The sequence below is a fragment of the Anas platyrhynchos genome, chromosome 7 (assembly GCF_047663525.1).
Source record: "Anas platyrhynchos isolate ZD024472 breed Pekin duck chromosome 7, IASCAAS_PekinDuck_T2T, whole genome shotgun sequence".
In the NCBI taxonomy this organism is placed as follows: Eukaryota; Metazoa; Chordata; class Aves; order Anseriformes; family Anatidae; genus Anas; species Anas platyrhynchos.
Genome location: NC_092593.1, coordinates 13,941,770 through 13,964,916, shown reverse-complemented (window position 1 = coordinate 13,964,916; position 23,147 = coordinate 13,941,770). Strand labels below are relative to the sequence as shown.

Below are 23,147 nucleotides of genomic sequence, written 5' to 3'. Positions count from 1 at the left end.
TTTTATGATTAAAGAGATCAAAGGTCAAGGCATGCGAGTCACTTGAGTTACCACAGCTTAGCTGGTTATTGTGAGCTTTGCCAAGTTCATTATTAATATAGCAAGGAAAACTTACTCAGTTTTGTTAGATACTTTTTACAATCCACCTCAGAGGGGCTTGACCTAGTTAAGCTTGCAGCGCAAACTCAACTGTTGTTTATCCTTTAGGTTAATTAACGACTTAACCCGTAGGCCTCAACTAAAACCAAACCTGAGTGGTCTGCTTCCAAAGCAGACATTGATATGTTGTAGGCACACTGTGCATTCAGAAATGGACTTGATCCATGGGAGTTCAAGAGGAAACTTCATTCCAAGCATTACAGCTCCAAGTGTCCCATTAGGTGTTTAGATTTCAGACAGATACTGGTCAAGTGGTTCTGTAAGCCACCAGGCTCCTACAGGCTCTGCCTCACAATTCTATTGTAAGTTGGCTTTGTGATACCAACCATGGCATTACAAGAAATATTTCCAGAACTGGTAACCATTCTTTCTGTGCACAGAAGGTAACGTTAACAGACAAGGAATTAAACGTGACATGAACGAAGATTACAGCACCTTTTATTTAGTACATTTTCCCCAATCCAATGAGTTGCCTGACATGTTAGACTAATTATGGAAGACGATGAGTTTGTGATAAGTCCCTGTAAAACCTCAGACCAGAAGTTCTGATATCTAACAGTTTTCCTCCACAGTTCAGACACTGAATGCACAAGAGCAATCTAGTACATGTTAAAAATGTTTTCCATCTTCAAATTACAGTATGAAGTACAGAACAGTATTTACCACTCTTTTACCTCAAGAAAAAAATATTTGTTAATTTAGTGCTGCAGTGTGCTTCATTGAACAACCACATAGCATTATCCTTTCACCAAGGGTGTTTTAAGCATCTAGTTAAAAAGCAAGGTACAGTCACTACTTTTCAAGTCTGTCTACTCCTTCAAAATGGAAGATATCCATAATTCATTGAGAGACTCTACAAACAGAAGAGACAGTTACTTTCTACAACAGTGACAGAAGTATTTTTTTGGCAACTGCACTTAATTTAAACTGCATCAGAAAACACAGTTCAGTCAGCTGACAAGAGAACCTGCTAAGAAATGACTTCTCTTCCATTTTTAGGCTGTTTTTTGTTGACTAAAACATGACCACCATTGCATAACTGACAGCAAAACTCAACATGCATCTCCATGTGCTAGGTTGCTGTGCATCAGAAACAGTACATATAAAATTAAGTGAGTAACAGATGTGGCAACTGCTTAACTCCATTTGCTTTCTGCAACCGTGCAAATAATCACTGAGAGGTAGCACGTATGCCTCACCTACTCCAACTCATGACTGTGTTGTGACCCACCCTTACTCGAGGTCTGTTTTCAGTAAGACATGGAATGGATGCAGATGTTCCCACTTTCCCATCATGATCGTGGATTTAATATAAACAAAACACGTGAACACTGATTTTCACTGTTCCAGTACGAAGGGGAATGATGACCAATGTAGAATGAGTGCAATCGTGTCTAGCCACAAAACATGGAAGAAACCCAGGACATTTCTAGGAGACTGTGACAACACTATTCCTTTTGAAGAAAGGCTTGAGTCATTTTCTCACCCCATACCACTAATTTAAGGATGAGAAGATGGACCAGCGGGGAATGCATCTGACCAGTATTTAAATATCATAGTTTTTATTACCTAAATAAGTCTGAAGTGAGTCCATAGGCTTGATTCATGAATGCTGTATTGACTAAACAGAATATGGAAGAAACTTTGTTTTGAGTTGACTCAAGTGTCAGTTGCTATTTAAGTGGAGTGTAGGAAGGAAACAAGCAGATTTCAGCATAAGAAATCAGTGACCACTGACAGAAGATGGAGACTCAAACTCTTACCAGTTGTCATCTGGCTTTTCTGCCGTTTGCAACATCAAGTAGGGCAACAGTGAAAAATTGTTTGAACCTGAACAGCTGCGTTTCTTAAGGCCAGTAGAGGTTCAAGAGAAACATTCTGAGAGACATTAAAGTAAACCAGGAAGTTAATACGAAAAGAACTTTGTATAACCACACAGAATGATTGTAGTTCTGAAATTCAGCATGTTTCTAGTTCTGAAAGACACTAGGAAGACAGAGCCCATTTCAGTCTACATAGGCATAGGTTTTGTTGGATACCAGAAATGGTTTCAAAGTTCTGTTTTCACATTTTGAAGGTATGATATGCAAAGCAAGAGATAAGGGAGTCAATACAGACTTCCTTTCATGAATCCAGCCCTATATCCTTAGTGGTATCTTATCCATGCCACCTGTAGATAGATATTTACAGTTCCCAAGCATCACAGTAAGCAGCATCTTTCTTTAAAGCTTTTCTTGTTCTTGCCACTTTTCTTGCCATTCTTGTCTTTGTTTTCAGACATTTTCTTTGCTCTGATTTCTCGCATTAAATCAAAGAATACCTAAGGGGGGAAAATAAAGAAAGATTAATCAAGTTCTGTCACCTGAAGGCAGAGAGTTGCTACCCAATACAGTAGCCCATAAAAGACGTAGTACAACACAGTATCTAACAGCAGAATTGAATCTAGACATATACCCCAGTGACAGACTCAACAGCAAAATTGTACTATCTGAAGCAGCAGCAAAGAAGCAAGACTGTTCTATAATTCTATCTTAACTGGCTCCCAAATCATTCAGCAGCCCTGTTTTAAGAGCTTTTTATTGAATGTTGTTCTTGCACAGAAGTAGCATTCAGAGCTCATGATATTTGTGTGTGCCCTACAAACATTTCCAGACAAATCACTTGCATTAGCCAAAGTATTTAGTTCAGTTCTTTCCATGTAGTTATACGAGCACACACACCGCTGCATAATATACATAATATAACCTGTGTATCACGTAAGCTACCCAGGAGCTAGGAGAGGTCTGTAACACCATGCTAGTGTGATCTAGACATACAACTATATTTCTGTTAATATCCAGTAGTCTGACTTTCTAGTAACAGCACATGTTAAAGAATGCTTTTTGACCAAGTTTAAGTTATGGTATGTCCTTTATAAGGAAGACATCTGAAGAGTTGTCTCAATCCCTTTGTCTCTTAAAGAGTCTGTCTCTAAATACACCATTTTAATAAACAATGAGATAATAGAAGCTTTTTATTTATGTAAGTTGTGGACCAACAATATTTCTATTAGCAAGCTAACAAACTGTCAACAACACCGTCACCCTTGGAGTTTAGCTAGCTGCCAACATCCTTTGGCCAAGCAGAAAGCTGCTTACAAGTTGTAATCTTGAAACAAACACAGAATACCAAACTATCATCAGAGTCCTTAGGGGCCCAACAGTAAATTTCCAGTTATCTTCTGTGGACTAGTGAAGTCCACAGTGAAGAAAAAGGACACCATCTTCAAGAACCCCCCTAACTACATATCATGAAGAGGTTTGAAACTATTTTTCCTACTAGGTGAACACTCAATAGTCTTAACTCATCTCTCATCCAGAATACCCCAACAATGCTTAATTAAGAAACAAGCTGCAGAAACATGTCATGATTATCCTAGACCAGGGTGTACAAGTCAAAAAAGGTCAGGGACGCTGCAGGAAGAGTTCCTGTCAATTCAGAGCAGTCTTGGCAAAACACGAGAATCAAGCTTTACCATTAGCCACACCGCACAGCTTTGTAAGGAAGCGGGGGGGAAGAGTTTATAAGTACCTATAGCTAATAGACCTGGTTGGAAAGCTGGTTCAAGTACCAACACTTAAAACAAGGCAGTAGTATTACCTTGTACTGGCCTCTAGCTAGTCTGAGCTATGTATTTACTTCTACGTACATATTCTAGTAAATTAGTTCATTTCTAATAACCTATGCTTTCAGAGATTCAGCTGTGGGGATTTGCTTTTGTTCCAGCCAGAATTAAGAATTCATCACTCAGCTATTAAACAACCCATATCAATCTAACTCTAGCAGAAGCAAGTAATTTGTCTTACCTTATCTACATTTGCTCTAGTTTTGGCAGAAGTCTCCACGTACTGCACACCCCATTCCTCTGCCTTACTTCTAGCCTCTTCTACAGGCACTTGTCTGCGCTCTTCCAAATCAGATTTGTTTCCTACTACCAGTAAAGGGATTTTATCCTCTTCGGCCTTCACACGCAGGATCTGTTCCCTAATGCACCAGGTATTCAAAAATAAAAACGTGTTAGTGGCAGCAACAAAAACACCTACCCTTTACACAGTGGATCATGTGGCCTGCACATTATTTGGTGTTTACAACAGTACTTAAGTCATTCCCAACAGTTGAACATGCACTTTATATTATTCCAAGTTTAATATACTAACGCCACAGGCTTTACACTAAACAAATCCTCACATTTTCAGGAAGGCTGTTATTCCTTTTTGCTGGAAATTTTGCTACCCAGGGTCTAAAAGAGAAGTTGTGTGGTAGAAAACAACTCACAACAGGAGTTCACAACCGAACGAGGAAAAAAGTGCAAGTACAATATTTGCCAAATTTCAGTAAGCATTCAGCCACTGCCCTCAGGTTCCAATCTGCATCCCACCTCAATACAGGTCCAGGTAACATCAAAGCTTTGCCAAAACAGTAGGTTGAGAACATCATGAGTAGCTGGCAAGGATATTATTCTTAATGCTACTTAAGCCTTGCACAAAGGAGAAAGTTGATTAATAATACCAAACTAAAGGGCTAGCATATCTTTCAAACAAAGCCATCTAGAAAAAAGTGAACCATCAGAATTAACCTTGCTATCCTGTTTCATCCAAAAAGGACCTATCAGCATCTGGGAAAGGACACAGAGCAATGCTGCATGTCCATCTCAAAGCCTGTGCTGTTACTGGAATAAAACACATTGAGACCAGACTGATGTGTTGCTGTCCATCTAGGATTCTGGAAGAACTGTACCAGTGTGTACTTATTTTTAGACTATTTTTAGTTTTTAGTTATTTTCTTCCTGAAGAATAGTTTTTCAAGCAGCCAATTCTTACATATCAGCTTAATAAATAATGAAATTAGTTAAATGGACTATTTAGTTTTCTTCTAAACCATTGAAAAGTAGAGGATTCTCCAGCTCAGACCTTCCAGGTCCTTCTTGTTCACCTTGAGGGCCAGCACTGCCTTTTTATTGTTTTGACATTCTGCAATCTTGAACCAACACATGGTTAACCTAGTTAAAGAAGTCTTACAAAAAACAGACTGCCAAGATAAGCACTCCTTCTCATCCAAAGCCTTAAGCCTTGGGTTTACCCTTACATTTCAGTTAAGCACACAAGCCAAGAGGCAGGCTAGGTACTTCCAGGAAGTTTCTAATTTTCTGTTTTTGAATGGTATCTGACTTTTTCTCTGTCTGTCACTAAGACGAGTCTAGCCTGAACACTCAGTTTCAAATCCTACAACACCTTAACTGCTTTGCACCTTTAAGTAATCCGAACAGAGTATATCAAGCAGAACAGCTCTAGCGTGTTCCCTATGACCATCACCTTTGTAAAGCCTAGCAAAAGTCAAAGTATGTGATGTACGAACAACATTTTTGTACCTTTTAGGAGATTATGCAGTCCACTATTACTGTTGGAACTGTATAATACATTAAGAACCTGGACTAAAAGTCCTAGAGTGCAAGGAGAATTTGCTATAGCTTTAAAAAAAATGTCTACCTTGCTTAGCACCAGCACTTACATTTCCAATTATCTGTTAATCTTGCATCACTAAAACAAAATTAACATAAACCAGACTGATAAAGAGCTTTTCATCTGGCAAAGAATTCCTAACATGTTCCCTGTGTTGTGGCAAGTTTTACTTCAAGTTGCACAGATGTCTTAGGGAATCTCTGGATTATCTCTTGCTAATAGCTGTTGCCTCAATGTAGAAGAGCCAGAACGCTTGCCCTGAAGAACCTAGATACATGAGCTCTGAGACCAGAACACTGGATTAAAACCCATTTTTCTTTTACACTACACAAGTGGTTTCTGTGCTCAGTCTGGTGCTGATTTTTGCATTAGAACTACTAATCCTGAGAACAAAAATGGAAGCATTTACTACCACTGTGCGTCTTTCTAGGAATACGTCTGCCTACAATAGTTCTGCTTGGCTGCCAACCCTTGTTTGGCATCAATCCATACCTGAGAGTGGAGTCTAATCCTTCCTTTCCTTAGAGCACCTGCTTCTAGCAGTAAGCAACAGAGTCTGAAACCTGGCCAAAAGGCAGACTTAATTCCAGAAGTACTGCTCTAAGATAATTAAACTCCACATCCACAAAGACTGAAAATTGGCTTGAATACATACATTTTTAGGAGTCCAAGAATCTGTTATTTGTCTGAAGTTGCTGCTGGCATAATGTACTCACAAGTTGAAGGTATGAAGACAACTATAGCCAGAGGCTAGGTACAGTGGTTTTAGTTACCAGTTACTGAGAGCACAACGATTGTATTGCCACTTTTATTGACCAAATGATAAAGGGTAAAGGACAAAGGACTGTAGGTTTTAAAAGCAGTTGTCAGAGGAGTATCCCCCCCACCTGGAAGAGGAATTACTTACCGAAACTCTGCTGTTGCTGTGAAGGATTCATGTTCTGTTATTGAGAAGACAAGAAGAAATCCTTCCCCACTGCGAAAATAGTTGTCTCTGATGGCTGCATAATCCTCCTGTCCTGCTGTATCCAGAATGTCTATCTGAACTTCTTCACCATCCAGAACTACTTTCTTTCTGTAGCTGTCAGCCTTGGTAGGTTCATAGTCTTCTACAAACTGAAGGAGATGAGAAGGATTAGTGTTTAGTATTACTGTCACATGGTCTCAATATTTGTTCATGCCTACTCTGTCATTTTGGTGACACCTGAAGTCCTGAAAGCCTTTTCATAATTCAGTCAGATACAAAGTTCCACTGTCTTTTTTTTTTTCTAGTTTTACTATAAAAGCAATTGATTTAAGTACTTAATACATCTAAGAGCCAGCCCACCTAGTCAAGAGAAATGATCTTGATAAATAAAATTATTGAATTTCAGCACAATTTAAGGGTCAATGATGCAGAATAAGCTATCAGCTTATAAACTGGTTGCATTATCTAGATCTCCTACTTCAAGAATAAAGTATTTCTGAGTGCATTTCACTTGACTGCATAGCTAACCAAAGCTTCAGTAGGTGTAGATGACAGCATCCAACTGTTGAACATGAAAAGCTGCTCTATAATTATACAGTCATGTAGTTTAGAATATAATACTGATTGGACCCACAAAGCCACTGAGTTAAATTTGTGGTTCTGTGCTAACAGCACAGGTTCACCATCGGTTCCTTACGTTTCCAATTCCTTTTTCTCAACCTTGAAGCACAACAAAAAGGCTGCACCATGACCCTGAGATCAGGCTGACTGGGTTTCTCTAATGACCATGCTAGAAGAGGTACAAGCAGGAAGTTCACACCCTCGAGCTGGCATCACCACAGACTTCTTTATGCCAAACTCAAGCCAGAGACCAGTCTCCAGCAAGCCAGCTGATACCCTGGGTTATCTCAGTGTAGGTACCACAACAGTGCCTATACCATCTCTCCCCATAGATTAAGCCTGTTCAGATACTCACATTGCTACAGTATGATTGGACAGCCTGCAAATAAATTCTAACTCCTGAATTACAGGGTCAGGCACTCATTCACATATGAATCTGGACTGTCTGATCTAGCTTCCTGTATATCACTACTGAAGAACTCATTCTCTAAGCACGCTTACTTCTCCATCTGGCTCAGAGTAAGCCAGAATGCTTATTTTTGACTTCAACCTTAACTGGCCTAAAAGAAACAGCAACAAAATTAGTTTCAAAGGCAATTGCTAGCTACCTCTGCAAACACTCAGACAAGCCAGTTCACATTCTGCATGTCTTTTGAAGACTTTTTTCCCCTCCTTGAAAAGCATCAATTTTGTCACCCTTGGTCCCCAGAGATTATCCTTTGTCTATTCCTATGTTCTACTTTGGCCACTCAAGTCACTAGGCCTTTTGCTACTTACATTTAGTCTCCCTGACCAACTACAAAAGTTTAGTGAGATGTATTCATTTGTGCTTTAAAGAAGGTGAACTGAAACTACTTACCTCATCATACATGAACTGGAGAGTGAGTGCAGATTTGCCCACACCTCCACTGCCGACCATAATTACTTTATGGAGTGCCAAGGAACTCTGGTTCTTGCTCTTGCTGGCAGCCATTGTCTTGTTTGCCACAGAAGTGCCAGGCAACTAATTAGATCTGCTGACAGAAAAAAGCAACAGTCACCATCCATGACATCAATGGCATCACAGCAGCACACAGGGGAGGCATCGCATTACTGTGGAAAGACCAGATTAAAACCTTGCCCAGCAAGCCTGAAGAATAGGCTATCAATGCACTGGGAAGCAAGTCAAGTCACCGGTATCTAAAAGACAAACAGAAACGCGGTACCAGAACAGTGTCTTCTCTGCAACAAGAAGACCATTAATAGAAGTGCTGAAGGTTTCTCACAGCAGCTACTAGCTGAACAAGCTGCTCTCATTTGTAAACCCATCCTATGCAATTGCCACCTACAGATGTTTCCAAAGAAGGAGACCATGCTTCCACTGACAGGAAATTAAATGTTTTTGTAGTTCTTGTTACAAGGCTTTACGCCTTTCCAAAGTATTTCTTTAATGTTGATGCAGCTTAGTTTCAGCCTACTAACAGAGCTATACCTTAGATCTGCTTATGAGAAGAAAGAACTTTTGATCTCTTCTCTACGTAGGCTAATAAAAAAAGCAGAGATTCACAGTAAGTTCTGGCAGGAACAAATTGCAAGAGCTTCCAACAGAAAGTCTTATGAGATGGCATTAGCATTTATTTCATGCAATTCCTACCTTTTGATGCTGCCGTTTGCTTTTGAGAAAATTCTACTTTACTGCAAGAAATTCTCCTGTACCTATTCTTCTCAAGATGTTGCAAAACCATGAAGAGTAAGCTTCAATAAATAAGTACTTGTTAAAAAGCCTTTGTTTGTTATGTGCCATGCAAACTAAGTGCTTAGGGGCAGTAGTATTTTTTTTTTTTAAGAGGTCTCTAGCACTTAAGAGTAGCTGGACACAGCAGTTGGGATGGAGAAACACAAGCATCAGCTGCCACACTGATTAGCACAGAGCAGCAGCTCTGTAAGAACAGCCCACTGGGAACAAAAGCAGAAGTAATTGATATTAAAAAATGATGTGTCACCAGTCACGATCCCCACACTGAGAGGAAAAAAAGGGATGTGTACTTCAGACACATGACTGCTATAATGGAAGTGTGAGGATAGCAACACTCATGTCCTCACAGCAGGACAGCTCAGGACCCAAATATTCACATAATGGCTGAGTGCTGTAGAAAGAACAGCAAAACCATTCAGGGAACATTACTATGGAAAGTGACTACACCAGCCTTGATTTGTATGTGTCCATTATTCCAGAAACACAAGACTTACCTATGAACAGGCATACCAGGGGTCTCAAGTTAGTCTAGACTAATAATTCTAGAAGACGCTGCAACCACCGTGCCATGCCATCAAGTTCTACCGGATGGAAACATGAGGCCTACAGCATCAGTCACATGAAGCACTATATTGCAAAAACCCTCAGGATAACTAGCTGTCCTAAACAAAACCAGCTAGGGACTGAAGGGTTGTTAACCTACAAGCACTGTAGGATTACAGAGGCTGGGAAGGACCTCTGGGCATTGCCAGTTCCCAACAGTTCCCTCAGAACAGCTGGCTCCATTCACATGTCCAGCGTTTGGGGACTGGCAATTCTACCACCTTCCTGGCAACCCATCCTGGTATACACCAATTGTGAAGGCCTCCCCCCCTTGTCACGACTTTGTTCTGAAAAGCAACACCTCAAACCAAGTTTTCATTGTCTAGTGCAGGCCGTGCCAGAGCAAACAAGCCAACAATGGAGGAGCACCCTCAGGACAGCGCTTTCAAGCAATCGAGTTCCTGCATTTCTCCATGCAGAGTATTTCACTCTATGCGTTTGTCACAGATGACTAACTTGCAGTGCAACAAGCGTTTATTTCAGGGTGAACACCAGCAGGTGAAAACATGCATTTTCCTGCAGTAAACTTTTGTTATACAGCAGCCCCCTCACCCAGGACATTCCTTAATACACAAGCCAAGGGTACAGCAATGGGATCCGATGACTTTTCACAGATTCTTCTTGTTCAGCACACACAGTTTGCATTTGGGACAGCGAATTCAGACATTATCCCAGAGGTTCCAAGCCAGGAGAGGGCTACACCTGTGATTTTAGCTCTGATGTCAGAGAGAAAGCAGATGAGAATACAGCTCCCTGGCAGGCAAGCATGGAAAACCCCAAGAAAGTCCAACATACAGCATCTGACCTCCAGAAGTTACAGCTGTAAAGCTTTTTTCTTCACTTATAGTCCACTTACGCTGTACAGACAAAAAAGTCAGATTCAACTTGCCTCAATATAGACACCCAAGGCATAAAAGCTACAGACTGATCACACAGTGAGATTGTTTGGGGTAACAGCACAGCGTGCTCTTAGAGGAATTCATTTTGTCCCATTTCAAGTGTAGTCTGGCTTTGACAGTGGTGGACAGGCTGCTTTCTGGAAAAGCCAAAAGATCCCCAGCAACTTACCAGTACAATTGGGACTTTTTAAACCTTTGAGAAGCACACTAAGGTTGCTGCATTAGCTAGTGAGGTTTTCAAGTTCACATTTTTTCTGGTGACACAGACTTAATGCTGCTGCATATGAAGATGCCACACCAAGCAGTAGAAAGCCACAAGACAATGGGATTCCTAATCTTGCACTGTGATACGCAACTAGAATAGAAAGATTTACTACCAGCCCAAAGAGAAGAGAGCAAGTTTCCCAATATGCCAGTTGGGATACCACATCTTTACCTGGCCACATCACGGGAACAGCTCCCTTCCACCATCCAGTTTCTCTCTCTGCCCAGTTTGCATTTCACACATTCAGAGACTGACTAGAAAGAACATTTTAGATCCTTCCTTTCCCATCCCAACTCAATGGGCATTGGAGAATGCAGGGTCAGCCTTCATGTACAGCATTACCCAACTAGTAAGCAAAGCATAATACATAAAAGCCAAGCAGCAGCACACAATTTGACTGTTTTTAAATCTATCCCAGCTCTTGGCAGCCAAGGTATTTAACCCTCCCTGCAGAGCTACTACAAGTGCCACTCGAAACCTTCTGAGTGTCAATACTACATGAACCCTCTGACACAGGGGTTGTGAAACATGGGAGTCTAACTCAGGACCATCCCTACATCACATCATCTCAGTGAACTCCCTGAAAGCGCTGGGCAAGCAGCCTGGACCCAGCTGGGCAGGGGAAGCAGAACCGAGCAAAGCGAGGCTGATGGTGCAACATCTAGAAGAATTTGTAATGAATGTAGTTGCCATTAAAATACTGCTTGATTTCCTTCAGCCCTTCACTCCAATCTGTCATTCCACCCTCAGGTGGAACACCATGCTCCACTTGGTGTGGTAAACATCACGAGCTGTAAAAATAAACCTGCTGAAAGGCTTTGGGTTTCTTCAGGATACCATTCATCCTGCTTTGAAATAAAGTTCTAGAGTCTAGGCCAGAGCATGAACTTTTCAGGAAGCCTTTCATCTTTAAGAAACTAGAAGTAATTACCTGATTGATTTGCTTTAAAAGAAAAGGACTAAGAAAAGGAGTTGATAACAGGACTTGATAGTAGTTTACACAAAGCCATATACAGAGTAGAAGCTTTGTGGTACTACTGGAAGATGCTCTTTAGACCATAAAAACAAAGCCTTTATCAGACAGACTGGCCACATGAAACAACAAGAGCTACAAGTCAAGCCACAGTGGTTCCTGAAAGATTTTATTTAGACTTCTGAAGATATTACTGGCAGAATGAGGCCTGTGGCCCAGCACATTTTTGCATTCAAACTGTACCACCCCCAAAATCTAGCCTTAAGCTCATCAACCATTTCAGCCCCCTCTCATCTGACCCATAGATTGTGACTTCTCCAGGTTAACTAAGGCCTCCTACCACTGAGTAACCTGCACAATGTTGTGTCTTTCCTGGCTGGCCCCTGGGAACTGAGTACTTTAAGTGTACAAACAGCTTAATGAAGTCCAAGTTTAAACAAATTTGCTTATCTCTCTACCCTCTTCTCAGCCTAAACAGTTAAGCTCTTCCAGAACACTGCCAACACACAGGACTGGCTCACCTCATGCTGAGATTCAGAGATGACTCCTAAATAACCACCTACATTTTGAATCAGACAACACTTTCACATCCCTTATTTCATTGGCATTAAGGCTCCATGGTTGTACAGTCACTTAAAGAAAGGATACGGCACTTGTTGCTTCACAAGAAAGGAAGCACTTTTGCTAGTGCCCACCCAAACATGGAAGAAAAAAACATGAGAAACTTGCAAGTCTACTTGCTTTCCAGCAGACACTCTGCTACTACAGTAAAAAAAAATTCTAGACACCTCCAAAGGCTTTAATTGGAATCGCTTCTGGTTTTTCCCATTCAGTTTGAGATATAAAAACTGAAATAGAGCTCTAAGCTCAAAATTACTGAGATCGGCCCTTGTTCTCTTACTGTGCAGCTGATATTCTTGGACATTTCTTTTCATCACTACCCCGCCACTGAAAGCAGCCATTCTTTGGATTTCAAAGTGGGATTCTAGAAACCCTTAGCCCAATAGCTTTGACAGAGCAGCTTTGTTAAACCTTTCAGATACCTACTTTTATAGGAAAATCTGGGTATTCAACCTATTAAAGACTTAAATATGATGTCATCAAAAGCAAGCACAGAAAGGACAAAGTTTTGCAACACTATTTTAGTGATCCTCATTTATCAGAATATGAATTAGGGCCTTTGGGGTGTTTGGTTCTGTGATACGCCTGCAAGAATGCAGTCACAGAAATTCCCTGGATCACAAAACTAATTAGCAATCTCACTGAGCTATGAACTGTAAGAGCTCCTCAGCTGTTCTGAGGCTATCCAGAAAATATTTAAGCACTGAAATTCTATTAGCTTTCAATGGACTGTAAACGCTCCAACTGGTAGTTCAACTATAAAAACAAGTTCACTGGAGATTAACTGGCATATTTAATGCTACTAAGAATTTTGGGATATGCATGCTAAAAATAAAGAATGCTACTCTACCTTTTTTCACAGAGCTAATATTTTCTCTTGGCACATCTCCAGTTATTGGTTCTCACACTAACCATTATGAAGTGCTCAGCACAAATTCTTCCTGTTAGGATATCTCTGTATCCTTCCCCATTTACTGCTGGGCGTTTCTACCTTCTTGATCATGGCTATTGATTTTCCTGGGCCATGCTTAACCAGATCAAGGACCTCATTTGGCTTGAGATGTCTTCCAGAGCAGGTAGAGGCAGCAGTTTAACCTGCTGCAGAAAGGGGGAAGTTCCTGCCCCTGTTCACAGCGTGCTCCTTCACGGTGTGCTGGTACAGCCAACACCCTGCTGCAGAGCATGGGCTGAGCCTGAGAGCAAAACCCAAGCCTGAGATTTTCTTCTGATAATTAGGCTTTTTTTTTTTAAACCTGTGCAAACCTATTAAGTCTTGAAGTTGCACAAGTAATAACAGACAAGAAGGTAGCAATGGATTTGGGACACTCAATACTTTATAACAAAAGGGAAAATAAGAGTTTCTAGGGCACAGAACTAACCTTCTCCATAAACACAAGGAATATACACTGTATAGACTGGATCCTTGGTGGAAGGAGTGGAAACTACACCTAAATCATAGAATCATAGAATCATAGAATATCCGGAGTTGGAAGGGACCCTTAAGGATCATCAAGTCCAACTCTTGTAAATGTTACAGAATGTTACAGAAAAACTACAGAATGGATACATTTACTTGGTGCACTGAAACCTACAGTTTCAATCAAAATTAAGTTACTAGTTACACCCAACAGACAGAATCTATACACATAGAAAGACATTTGTAATGGCAGCATCACCTTACATGACTCCACACATTTGCATGCAGAAGAATGACCTTGCTATGCAGAGACTTCCAGTGTTTTTGTGAAATATGCACACCTGAAGTTATGTAGAACTTGAAGAATAGAGACACCCAGCTACGTTGCTGCTTTAATCAATCATGACATTAGCAACCTATGCAGTCTAGCTCCCTATTCTTTGCAAGAAGCTATAGCCAGGCTGAGGCAACCACTCAGTGAGGACACTGAGGCTGTCCTCAGATCTGGGTGACCAGGTGTTCTGTAATTCAATGAGATCACTTCTTTGTGTATACAAAAAAGCGTGGTTTTGTATATTTTGTGTATACTTAGCACATTGACCTCACCACCCTTGTCAAGCCCAGCCCAGCATTGACTGAGTTTTCTGAAAAACATATTACAGCTTCATCAGCAAATCTGACAGCAGCATTTACTTGCTGATAAAATGATTGAATATGCCCTCTCATATCATTCAGTAGGTGACAATTCTAGATCATTCATTAAGAAGAATGAGTGTCTTGCATGCCAGCAGTAATCTCAAGATAATCTTGCTTACAACAATACTGTTGGCCAAGGAAACCTGGAATTAGATAATCCAAATCCTACCCAATGGTTCTAGTCTGCAGCAATGCTATCTGTTGGAACAAACCAGGCAGTCTGACTGTTAAAGGGGCAGCTGTTTAGAATAACCCTTAATGTCAGATCTATGCTGAAGCAGAACACAAACACATATATACTCCTACATCTAAGGTAATTCAGTGTCACCTTTTTAGAATTCCCCTCAAATGGAAGTAAAATGGCAACAGACTAGAAACAAGTTGTGCAGCTAACTGAAGAAGAGGAAGGACTGCCCTTAGATAGCACTTACAAGGTGCTACACACCCCAAAACTGCTTATATCTGCATTTGACTAAAGGTTGCAAAGGTCCAAGTTAATGCTCTCAACAGGCTGATAGCAACAGATCAGGAGACCATCAGTGCATGCAGTCATCGCAACAGGACTGTTTTCAATACTGCAGTCACATGCTCACACAGCACTGCAACTCGTTTTATTTGGAGCCTGAATACAGACACTAGAATGCAAGCCTTATTTCTGCTGCTTCATTTTGGTCTTGGATCTCTTTATACAGATCTGTATAAAATCTACTACAATTATTCTATTTTTGTCTCAGACTGTTTAGGTAAGCATCTCCATTTCCCAGCTTAATAAAGCAGTGCCTGTCTTGCCCTTAGTCTTTATAAATACAAAGAGCATTCAGTCAACAAAGGGAGGAATCACAGAAGGCGGCATTAAAAGACGTTATTAGAATAAGAGGACAGTTATACGGAGCCTTTCCAATTTGCTGCCAAGCTTGGACTACGCAATGATACCAAGTTCATTCCTGCTCAAACAAAACATACAGCTCATCCCAAAATCAAGCTCATTAAGCAGAATTATAGCTACTTAGTTGTGCATAGAACTGCCTAGGTGACCAGCAGCTCGCAGTGGTACAAGTGCCACTACACCAAACGTGGTTTTGCTATTTAATTCTTGCACACTGAACGCACACCAAGCAGTGGAAGCATCTGCAGGAACAGAAGCTAACGGCTGTCTCCACTGCTGTTCCACTTCATCTACCAAACCACACCATCTGAAGGTGAACTCTTCTGGGATATGATACATGAAAACAGCCTGAGCACGCTGTGGCCCTACAGTCATTAGGTGAGTCATCTCCATCCAGACTTCCTCAGAGGAAGGAGATGAACTGACAGCTTCCCCTACAGGCTTCCCTATAGATCCTGATGGAGGCCAGAAAACAGAGACAATGCAAGGGAGGGAAGACTGCCAGAACTCCAGCATGCACCAACTTCCCAGGGAAAGCACCATAAAAATCTGTTAACGAGTCAACTGTAACGCTGCTCAGTTCCTCTTCAGGCTGCTGCAGAGTCAAAGTGCAACTCATCACCCTACCAAGACACAGAGACCCACATGGCCCTGTGCCTTCAGCAGATCATCGCTATCTGGAAGCTTGAATTTCTGTCCTGACTGCAGCGTGAGTTGCAGTGGCACAAACACAGGAGGAGGAAGCAGACAGAAGAATTGCAGTTTTAGTGTCACACCTGTCCTTTTAGATTCTAGCAGCAGCCTTGTATCTTTCCTGCTTCACACGGTGCAACCTACCAGCTCTGCCACGTTACTGCACCACCCTGTCACACAGGTATGGGCCCAGGTCAGCGATGAAGTAGACAAGCACAAAGCACACCGCTCCCCTTCCCTCACTAGCAGGGTTACTTCTTCCCCAGAAGAGACAGAGGCCCACAGGTGTAACCCCCCCCCCCCGTGGGGCACGCAATGCCACCCCACAGTGGCGCTCCAGGGGAAGGGTCCCTCTCCATCACAATCCCCCCAGCCTCTCACAAAGCACTCACTATTTAGATAGCTACAGTCAGTTACTAATACTCTGATTGCCTCACTGTTTCACAGATGGCACCACAGAAGCAGTTTTTTTTTTTTTCCAGAAAACTGTAAGACCAGCATCCCATTTTCTATGTTACTGTGCTAAGTAACCAGCAAATTGTACATGATACCACGTGAAGTACGCTCTTTGTTCCAAAAAGACAAAGCATTACCTGAAATGGAAATCTTAAGACACCAACACCACTACAGCTAAAAAGTAGTTGTAGGGATGTACCTGGCCAGACTGCTCCTGGTACTTGCAGGAAGCTGGCAGGTCTGGTATTAATGCCTGGAAGACATCTCAGACATGCTACAGACAAGACTGACCTACCACACTGCTCTTAGCCTAGCAATAATTTGCTAGGAAACCTGGTAAGTCTTCTACAAGCATGAAGACTGAGTTAATAGCATTAATTGGTATTGCTGTGGTAGGTTTGTCACTGTGGTGGCAACTGCCTAGTGGCCTAACTACTTGCAGTGAGTTAAGGACAGCATTTCTCACCTTAGTCAATGAGGCTCATTCATACCAGGTAAGTGACACTACAGGAGAGTTGTACAACAGCTTCAACTCCTGTAATTGACTTGCAAAACGTATTCCAACCTTGCTTCCTTTGAAAGCTCCTCTGTGCAGGAGCATGCTCTTCTTCAATACACAGCACACACCAGGTCTGCCAAAGCACTGCTGAGAGATAATGACATGTTTCAGATGTTAATCTAATACTGATTTTTAATCAGACCTCTAGGAACGTAACAGATACCTCAGACAAGTCAAATTCTCAACTTATGCAATGCCTTTAGTAGGTTCACTTTGAATTCCAGTGTGCTAACTTCAAATGCTCTATCAGTATGAGGTTACAAAATGGTTTCAGTCATTACTTCAGTGGATTACCTGCAGCTGTACTATCCACAAGGAAGTTGCCGCTACTATTGATCCAATAAATTCCTGCCAACGCTAATTCAGCCTTGAGCTTGCACAGAGTTGCAGGGTTTAATTCTTCTGCTCTCGGCAGCATTACTAAGCCAGGTTTCCTTCCCCACCCTGATCCTTAGCTGTTGGAGCTAACCCCCTGTTCTTGCAAATGCAGCACACGGCAGCAGACAGGCTACCACCGAGGCTGTTACCACCGCTCAGAGGATGGATCTGGCCAGAGCATGCCAGCTGTCTTCAGATACCCCAGTGAAACAAGCACCCAGGATAAGCCAGAAGCCCAACCACCATTTAGCCTGCCTTCGGTACCACCAGCAGTAGCAACTGTTCCTACCCACACAATTGCCTGTCAAACATTCCTTGCTCCGAAGCTGAAACTGGAGTCCCGTGCTCACAACTCTGTGCCACCACGAGCCGCTCAAATACCTGCTGACATTTGATGGAGGTAGTGAACAATAAGCCCCTAGTCCCCAAGTTTACTATTAACCACGGAGGCACACCTCCCCAAGAGGGCTGGGCAATCATCTCCCTGTAGCCTCTGAAAATACTTGCACTATTTTAAGCACCAAACTGAAGGGCTCGCAGATGCATGCTGTGAGTCATTAAGCTCCCTCAATCAGGCACACTGCACTGGAGTGCCAAGCACCGAACCTTTTCGCCATCTTTCGATCGATACACTTGCTTCACACAAAGCAACAACAGTGACATTTAGTATTTCAGATAATGAGGAATTCTCTCATTCCGCTGCGTTAAGCCTCCTTTAAACATAATTCTTCCCTCAAGTTGCCCCAGCCAGAACAGCGGCAGTATTTCTATATTTAAATACAGTGCTCTGACAGCCCAGTTTCCAACAGCCACATGCAGTCTCAGGATCCCTAAGTTAACCTAGAAGCAGCTGACTTCAACACAGAACTCAGCACATACTTAGCCCAGGACACCTCCCTGTGTACGACCCAGCAAGAGACAGGCCACATGGAAAGCAGAACCAGCGCAGGATAAGCCTGCCTGCTCTGACACATTTCTTCTCCTCAGAGCTTGTTACCAGAACAGAAAACTGTTATCCTGATGCAAACCAGCCCATCTCCTAGCTCTCGTGCCCTTTCAGGGGAATCAGCACAGCTGGGTGCTCTGCACACTGCTGCATGCAGGACAGGGAGCAAACAAGAGATGCTGGGGGTCTGTGTGCAGCTGCAGGGGCTGTAATGCCATCAGGATCACAGAGATGAGGCTGGGATCACTGGAGTGCTCTTTAGGATGGACAGGCCAGGAAGGCAAGGCAGAGGAACTTCCCTTTCCTGAGCACAGCAGGAACGAGTGATGCTCTGCCCAGGGATGGAGGGATGGACAATCAGCCAGGGAGAGCTTTAGGGACAGGTTTAGTGTTCCAGTCTGGTCTTGCTGCTGACTGCATCTCCAGAAGCATCTTCCAGCCTCAGCAACTCAACAAGCCTGTGTCCCAGCAACACAGCTCCTACACACCTCGTTCCTGGGGAGCCTTTGGGATAGCAACACCTACTTGGAAACCAGAGCAAGGATGGCAAACCTAAAAACTTACAGCAAGTCCTCCATGACAAACACTTAATTAGGAACTTTGATTTTTATTTTCAAGAGTAACTATCTGACAAGTACACCCTCTGTTACACCATTAGACAACAGTGTGAATGCTTATGGAAAGCAGCTGAACAAAATCACTGCTTGATCCCTGTTTTACGAGCTGAATGAGTGAAGTTGGACATAGGAAAAGGCTGGCACTGATACTGTACAATAATATTTTCAATTAAGAGTCTCCTTCCTTGACAGCTTCAGAACAAGATTCAGCCGATAAAGCTGAGTTTGATCTCAGTTTCACTTAAGGACAACCCTAAGCAAATTCTCATTGAGCATGCAGAATTGTTTAAAAATTAAACTGCTTCTTAAATTGTGTTTTTAGAATAGAAACAGAATGAGAAGTAGCACCAAATCCAAGCACACATTCCGTTTTTTTGAAAGGCCATTTCTTTAAATTGCTTGGCTAGTCTGTTTTATTATATGGTGGATAAAAGCGGAAAGCTGCCATAAAAGTCACTCAGTGAGACTTTGTGGTGACTGCCCTGATGAGAATTCCTTACCTACCCAAAATGGGATCTCAGTAAGCCAAAAACAATAAATAGCTGAGGATTACCATCACGGGGAAGAGTTTCTTATAGCAGCAGCAGTTTAGAGGAAAGGCTGCATCAGAGATTACTACACACTCTAGAATTAGTTTTTTCTAAGCAGGGAGTGGCTTCCTCAGTTACCAAAAGCACCTCTTCTCTGGACAGCTGAGGAAACCAGCATGCAACCTGATCTATAAAAACACTCCACTTGTTAAGCTTCTGCTCAGGATAGTGCTCTCCTGGGTAGAAGAGTGCTAACCTTAAGAAAAACACTATATTTAGCTAATGCTCTGCAACATGGAGTCCGGAGCTCAGGTAACTCCTACAGTTCAGCTTTTTAAAGTGCCCTGACATGTTGTGAGCGTCATCCCATAATGATGACACTACAATAATCTCATCAAGGTGTTCCCCTCCCCCCCCCTTAACCTACCATAAGCCACTAGTTTGCAAAAACTAGTCATCAATTTGTCATCAATTAGGCAAATTTACCATTCCTTCACATGGCCATCTAAATGAACAAAACTTTGCCTAATGTTCGGGCTAAGTCTGGGTCTCCAGCACTCCCCTCAAAGATGCCCTTTTAGTTCAGGTGAAGACATGCACAGAAAAAGCTAGAAATGAAAAGAAGTCACAGCACCTACAGAACTGCATGTTTTCAGCTTTTCAACCCTATGCTTTGACTTCAGATTAGTTCTGTCACATTCCAAATTTAAGGATATTAAAAACTCTAGCTTCAATACACTTTGTTGCCTGAAATATTTTTTTTTAATCACATCAACTGACAGCACCACTAATTCATGAAGTAACAGCTGACAGGCTTTTTAAGACTGTTAATTCCAGAACTGATTTTTTTTAGTCTTTGACATACGATCCCGCAAAGCTTTCTAGTGAAGACTGTTCCCATTAAGTCTCACATTCCCACAATCAACCATTATTTGCAGCTTTCTGTACCATGTCTGCATCCATGAGAAAAGCCATGGGCTCAAGGTCCATACAAACCAGTTCTGAGCGACTGCTCTAAGTGAGCACCCTGCCACCCTAAGTAGATTCAAGTATCTGCTTGCACAGCAACCTCCGTAACATTCCCGCATGACTTCATGGCTTTCATTTTGACAGGTCTTAAAAATATATTTGCACATCTCAAGCGCAAGAGACAAAACAGATCCTCTAATATCACTATTAAAGCAGCATTCAGAAGAACACGAAGAAACAAAGCACGAGTTATGTAGACTTAACTTGCTTAACTGACAAGACAACTTGATATTTCTGGGGCAGGCGTTGATGAAATTCTCTTAGTCCTGTTTAATGGGCTAAAAGGAGCTACCCACAAAGCAATCACACCCTGGCAGCTATTAACAAGTACTTTTTAACCATCCACTCCACAGCCTCTTGTGAAGAGCCACAATTATATCACCAAACAAAAGGCACTGTTTTATTATTACCACTAGGAACAGCCAAGATTGTTTGCTGACATTCCTGCTCCATCCAACAGCAGATAACAAGCACTGGAACCTTATCACCACCACTTGGTGGTGGCGCAGAAGTTTGCAAAGACAGGGCAGGGGGAGGGAAGGGATATAAAAGAAAGCCTAAAGAACAAGGCTTTTATCAGCAGGACAGTGTTTTCAAGTCGAGATAGAGTTTGAGAATGCAACTGACACCTAACCTGGCTGACAACTGGGATCAGCACCTCTCATAAATCAGGCATGCAAGAGCTACTGGAAGCCATGCACACAGGGTGTGGGAGGCAGTGAATGCCAGACCTGTGTTCATCACTTCTGTGGCACCCCCACAGCCACTGGATTTTGCTTGAACTCCCAAAGATAACTGCTTCCATCCTGAAGTTGTTTGCTTTGGGCACGAGACACCTGCTGGCCTTGGGTTCTGCTTTTGTCTTGATACCCACCATGCACTCCCATTGCCTCAACACTCACTGCCTGCACAGCTGCCATGAGAAACTGGCTCCTTTAGTACATCTACTGTGAGAGGCCATTAATTAAGATGAATTCATGGTGTAATAGAAAGCAATTCACTTAATCAGTAGTCAGTCACATGGAGTTTGAATCTAATTACTCTAGTTAATAAGAAGTTATCAATTCAAAGTACAAGTATCCACTGCATAGGAAGGGAACAGAACTTACAGAGCAAGAGGACAAGATCAAACTACAAACCGGCCTCCTGAAACACGATGTTAGGGCTTGTTTTGCTATGCTGCCTGGCCACTTCTGCTCTGTTCACGGGACAGAGCTGCTGCCTGTGAAGCCTGGACCGCAGTGCTTCCCAGAGAAGTAAGCCACTTCACACAGCATTCAGTCAAATCACAGTTGGTGCTAAATCAGAAAAGTTGTAGCTGAAAGAAACTTAAAACCTCTACGGGGCATTAGATTGCAGAATCTATCATCCAGGATTTCAGCACACATAGAGTAGTCCAGGCAGCATCTCAAAGCGCCTCAACTGCTCTTCTTTCTGTCCAGATATCCAGCACCACTGCACTGACAATTAGGGACAAGTTTGAGAGTTTTAAAGGGCATTGTCTGGTCAAATTAAGCTTTCAGTTAACAGTTTCTGAAAAGCATTCCAACTACGCCTTTGAACTAGACATTTCTCCGCAGCACATACATAACGCCAGTGAAAGCAGGTCAGCTTCACTCTTCTCCACGCACACCAAGCAGAAACAAGCCGGCCCCCTCCAAAAGGGGCACACACTCCAACATGGGAAACTTACTCAAAGAACAGAGAAGTCTGCAGACTATTCCCATAAATAAAAACGATTTCATCCAGGAAGTGAATGCACTTTACTGCGGTAAGTCGATACCATCTGATTATAAGCAGAAAAATAAACCTAAGTTCAGCGAGCAGAGGCCAGAAGCATGATGAAAGCAGCAGATATGGTTATTTCGACAAGCCTGCTGTAAGCGAACGAGCCATAAAGACACTACTACCAAGCGAAATCGAGCTGTCGCTATTCAGCTTTGTATAATTAATAGTTATTTTTGGCTATCAAGCAAGAGCTGCCACAAGCCCTGTCCCCGGCTGCCTGCCCCCTCACCCGGCTGGGCTCGCTGCTGGACAGGGCAGCACAAAGTTTCTCCGCGCAGAGCCCGCTCCCGGGGAGCCGCAGCTCCGAGGCTGCTCCCGCCCAGACCCCCCGGCAGGCAGGGCAGCCCCGGGGCCGCCTCAGGAGCGCAGAGCCCGGCCCTGCCGAGCCGCGGCCGCCCCGCTGAGGCGCTCCCACAACGGTCACCGGGCCCCAGGCCCTGCCGCAGGGCCGGGAGGCGCAGCCGGCCCCAGGTGCGGCCGCCTCCTTCCCCCCCCGTCCCCCGGAGACCCCCGGAGACACCCGGTGCCCCCCGCCCGGGCTCAGCCCGGTGCCCGCCGCCTCACCTGGGGGCCCGCTCCCGGCCCGGCCGCAGCGCTGCCCCCCGCCGCGCTCTCATGGGGGCGCCGCCGCCCGCGCGCCCCCGCCGCGCACTTCCGCCCTCGTCGCCGGGGCCGCCCGGCCGCGGGAGCGCGCCCGCCCCGGAGTCACGTGGCGCGCGCGGGCCAATGGGCGGGGAGAGGCCGGAGGGGGGGGGGGCGGCCGTTAGGGCGGCCGTTGGGGCTGAGGCGGCGGTTGGCGCTGAGGCGGCGG

At 43.3% G+C, this 23,147-nt stretch overlaps 1 protein-coding gene across 7 annotated transcripts in view; it reads right to left on the bottom strand.

Moving 5' to 3' along the window:
* Positions 1 to 580: 580 nt before the first annotated feature.
* The window catches only part of RALB (RAS like proto-oncogene B), a 44,336-nt gene continuing 21,769 nt past the window's right edge, over positions 581 to 23,147 (bottom strand). Inside the window, exons 1-6 of one of the 7 annotated variants that reach the window (XM_072040757.1) lie at positions 22,901 to 23,031; positions 16,956 to 17,135; positions 8,105 to 8,258; positions 6,565 to 6,773; positions 4,005 to 4,182; positions 581 to 2,479 (exon numbers count right to left, since the gene is read on the bottom strand). In XM_072040757.1, coding sequence (XP_071896858.1) covers positions 2,360 to 2,479; positions 4,005 to 4,182; positions 6,565 to 6,773; positions 8,105 to 8,218 — 621 coding nt within the window. In that variant the 5' untranslated portion in view covers positions 8,219 to 8,258; positions 16,956 to 17,135; positions 22,901 to 23,031 and the 3' untranslated portion in view covers positions 581 to 2,359. Of the gene's footprint in view, positions 2,480 to 4,004; positions 4,183 to 6,564; positions 6,774 to 8,104; positions 8,262 to 16,955; positions 17,136 to 22,900; positions 23,057 to 23,147 lie in introns of those variants that run through there. The other 6 variants (XM_072040759.1, XM_027461742.3, XM_027461744.3 and 3 more) reach the window with 6 other exon arrangements.